Below are 3288 nucleotides of genomic sequence, written 5' to 3'. Positions count from 1 at the left end.
CCCGAAACTCGGAGCGAGGGGTCACGGATCCCAGCCCGGGGGAGGGGGACACGGCCGGTGCATAGCTGTCCTGCCCGGGCGGTGGGCTCAAAAAGCGGCTTTAAAATTTTTTTTTTTTTTTTGAAAGACGTTAAAATGCAAACACCGGTTGCATGCGTCAAAACGGGAACTAATGAAATTACGGGAGGGTAAACGCTACACAAAGCGGTTTGGGGGGCGGGGGAGGGGGCACCCGCAGGGAAAGGCTCCCGGGAGCAGAGGAGGCGGCAGCGTGCTGCCAGTGAGAGCCCCCGGGGCGGGCGGCTCCGCACCCCGCCGCCCCGGCGGGATGGGGGGGGCCGGGCGGCGCAAGGAACGCCAGGGACGCGCAAGGTTAAGCCACTCACTTTAATGACAACTCGCTGATCTCCATCAGCTCGTACAGCAAAGGGAAACGCGAACGGTCGGCGGGGCGAGGGGCGGACAGTGCATTTCAATACTAACTCACATTTTAGTGCATAACCCTACGGGGACCTGGCGGGTCCGAGTGTCTGTATTCCTCGGCCGAGGTGTGTGTGTGTGGGGGGGACTGGCCTCATCCCGGGCTGGCGAGAGCCGCCGCCGGCCCCACTCCCGGCCCGGCCCCGGGCGCCTGCGGGGCGCAGCCCAGGCCGGCCTTAGCAGCCTCCCGAGGGGAGACCTGGGGGCTGGCGAGGTATTTAACCGGCCGGAGAGCGGGGACCGCACGGGAAGTGCAAAAATTAAATGTGGATCTCAATAATAGAGTAAAAAATAAAAAAAAAAAAGAGTTGCAGGGCTTGGCTCGCTGGTGTTGGGAACAAGTCAAGCAAAATGACGGGCTGCTTCGTAGGAATAAAGGAGGGAAATTACCGGGGCGAAGTCCTCGGTGGAAGGGGGAGCGAGAGGGGCCGGGAGCCGCCCCGCCTGGCCCCGCACGGGGCGCCGCCGTCGCCCCACGTACCGAATACCTCCCCGCTGGAAATGGCCGCCCCGGTACTGAGCTCCGCCGGGATGCTACACTGAACCGCCCTCATCACCCCGCAGCCTGGCAATGTCCCGAGACCGGCTCGCAGGCGCGGCCGAAGCCCCTCCGCCCCCGACCCGGGGGTCTCGCCGGTCGGTGGGGTCCAGGGAGGGGAGCGGGCTGGGCGCGGGGGCAGCTCTACCAGGCTCGGATCCCGTGCAACGTGGAGATCCCCGCGTTCCCCTGCGGGATGGGCGTCTGCACCGCGTTCAAGTCCCCTACGCTGAAGTTCATGAAGTTGTTGCCGGCCGCCGAGGGCTGCATGGTCTGCATGGACGGGTAGTTACAGTTGTAGTTGGCGTTGCAGGCGGGGCTGTTGTAGTTAGTGTACGCGGGGTAGGTGTTGTAGCTGTACGGGTTAATGCTGACATTGTACGGCGAACTGTAGGGAGAGGACTCCCCCAGGCAGGGCTTCCCATCGCGCACCAGCACCGGCACCGCTATCCGCCGGGGGGGAGGGATGCCCACCATTTCGAGGGTCTGATCCTGTCTCTGCCTTTTGCATTTATACCTTCGATTCTGGAACCAAATTTTCACCTGGGTGGAGGTGAGCTTTAGGACGTTCGCTAGATGGTCCCTCTCGGGAGCCGAGAGGTATTTCTGCTGCTTGAACCTTCTCTCCAGTTCGTAGACTTGGGCTTGAGAAAAGAGGACGCGAGGTTTCCTTCTTTTCCTCTGTCTGGGGCGCTCGGGATCTTCCAGGTCCCTTTTCTCCTGCTCCAGGCTCTTGTGCAGGGAACACAGTTCTGCAGCAAAATAAACGGGCAAAGGAAAAAGGGGGAGGAAAAGAAAAACGTGCAAAAAAATAAAGCAATGTTCAATAAACCGCGTGCAGCGCGAGTGAACCCCGCGCCCCGGCCCCGCTCCTGCGGCAGCGGGACCGGCCCTGCCCCGCTCTTCAAGAACCTCTTCAGCAACTTTCCCTCGGTCTTTTTTTGTTTGTTCGTTTTTTGTTTGAAAACAAGGATGCTCCGTGCACTGATTTGAGTCGCGACCGCCTGTGCCTCAGCCTGCATTTATAGTGTGGTAGCCTCTGTACCTGATCCCATCCCGACCCCACGGGCGAACGCTCAGCCCAGCGATTTAGCAACGACCTGCGTCTCCTGATTTCCCTCTGGACGAGCTGGAGGCCTCGTGTTCCGTCCCGCAGCTTTGCCCGTCCCGCAGGGCAGCCGACGTGGCCGCGGCCCCAGCCCCGCGCGGGGGAGCCGCGGGGGTCTCCCGCGGTGGCTCCGTCCCGCTCCTGCACGGCGGGGGCCTGGCTGGGGAGGAAGACGCTTTCGCTCCCTGCGCTCTTCCTCGCCGGAGGCCGGGCGGGAGCCGAGGCCGGGCGCGGTGCCTCCCGTCCGCAGCCCCGCACAGTCCCCGCTTCCCCCGCCGCCCCTGCGGAGCCCGAGCCGCCCCTGCGGAGCGCCCACGCCCGGGCCGGGGGTCGCCTTCCTCCCGTTCCCCCTTTCTCAACTCGGAGGCCACCGGCGACCCCCGACCGGCACCGCCGCCGCTCTCTGGCTTTACCTTTCTTGTCCGCCTTGGCGTCCTTGGCCGAGTCCATTTCCACGTAGCTTTTAACGTAGTAAGAGCCGGGGAAGGCGGCGGTTTTGGCCGGGTGCGGCTCGGGCAGCTCCTCCCGCAGGTCGGGCAGGGCCGGGGGCTCGGCGCTGTACGTCTCCTGCTTGAAGGTGGCCAGCATGCAGGAGGGGGAGGCCAGGGAGGAGAGCTCCATGGAGGCCAGGCCGCTCTGATGCTGTTCCAAGTTCAAAATATCCTTGACCGAAAAGGGTGTCGTTGTCACAGGGCTAGGAAACATTGCGGAGGAGAGCGGGGCAGCGGCCGGAGCCCAGGGTCATGGAAAAGTGGGTGAGGAGCAGCCAACCTGGAGCAGTGGTGCAGCGTGGGCTCACGGAGGGGGCACATAGCATTCCCGCGGGTAGCCTTGACTTGTGCACTGAAGGCAGGTAGGACCAGACCATAAGGGAAGGGAAGGAGGGACTAGGCAGTTTTTGGGTGACTTTAGCTTTCTATTGGCCAACATTGCAGTGATGGTATGAGAGATGCAAAGTTCCATGTCACCTAATATAGTAATACATCTCAAAAACATCCCCACTCATTTAAAGGGGCGGCACTGTATTCATCCAGCTTTCCCCTGCTGAGTTTGTTGATCCATTAAAAAAAAAAATCCAGAATGGCCTAATGTGTACAAAACCACTATCTAATGCCATCTATCATACAGTCAGATTAAATAAACAGGCCGGGAGGAAACCATC

General features: G+C 61.5%; 1 protein-coding gene across 1 annotated transcript; it reads right to left on the bottom strand.

Annotated features, from left to right (window-relative positions):
- Positions 1–386: 386 nt before the first annotated feature.
- On the bottom strand, positions 387–2974 carry NKX2-5 (NK2 homeobox 5). The gene is made up of 2 exons (XM_064458117.1): positions 2540–2974; positions 387–1770 (listed from the first exon to the last, which is right to left on the bottom strand). Exons 1-2 carry the CDS (start codon positions 2829–2831, stop codon positions 1163–1165), a joined length of 900 nt encoding a protein of 299 aa, XP_064314187.1. The 5' UTR covers positions 2832–2974; the 3' UTR covers positions 387–1162.
- Between the last annotated feature and the right edge of the window lie 314 nt (positions 2975–3288).

Source organism: Phalacrocorax carbo, chromosome 8, assembly GCF_963921805.1.
Source record: "Phalacrocorax carbo chromosome 8, bPhaCar2.1, whole genome shotgun sequence".
Taxonomy (NCBI): Eukaryota; Metazoa; Chordata; class Aves; order Suliformes; family Phalacrocoracidae; genus Phalacrocorax; species Phalacrocorax carbo.
Note: the sequence above shows the minus strand (reverse complement) of the source record. Positions and strands in the feature narration are given on the sequence as shown.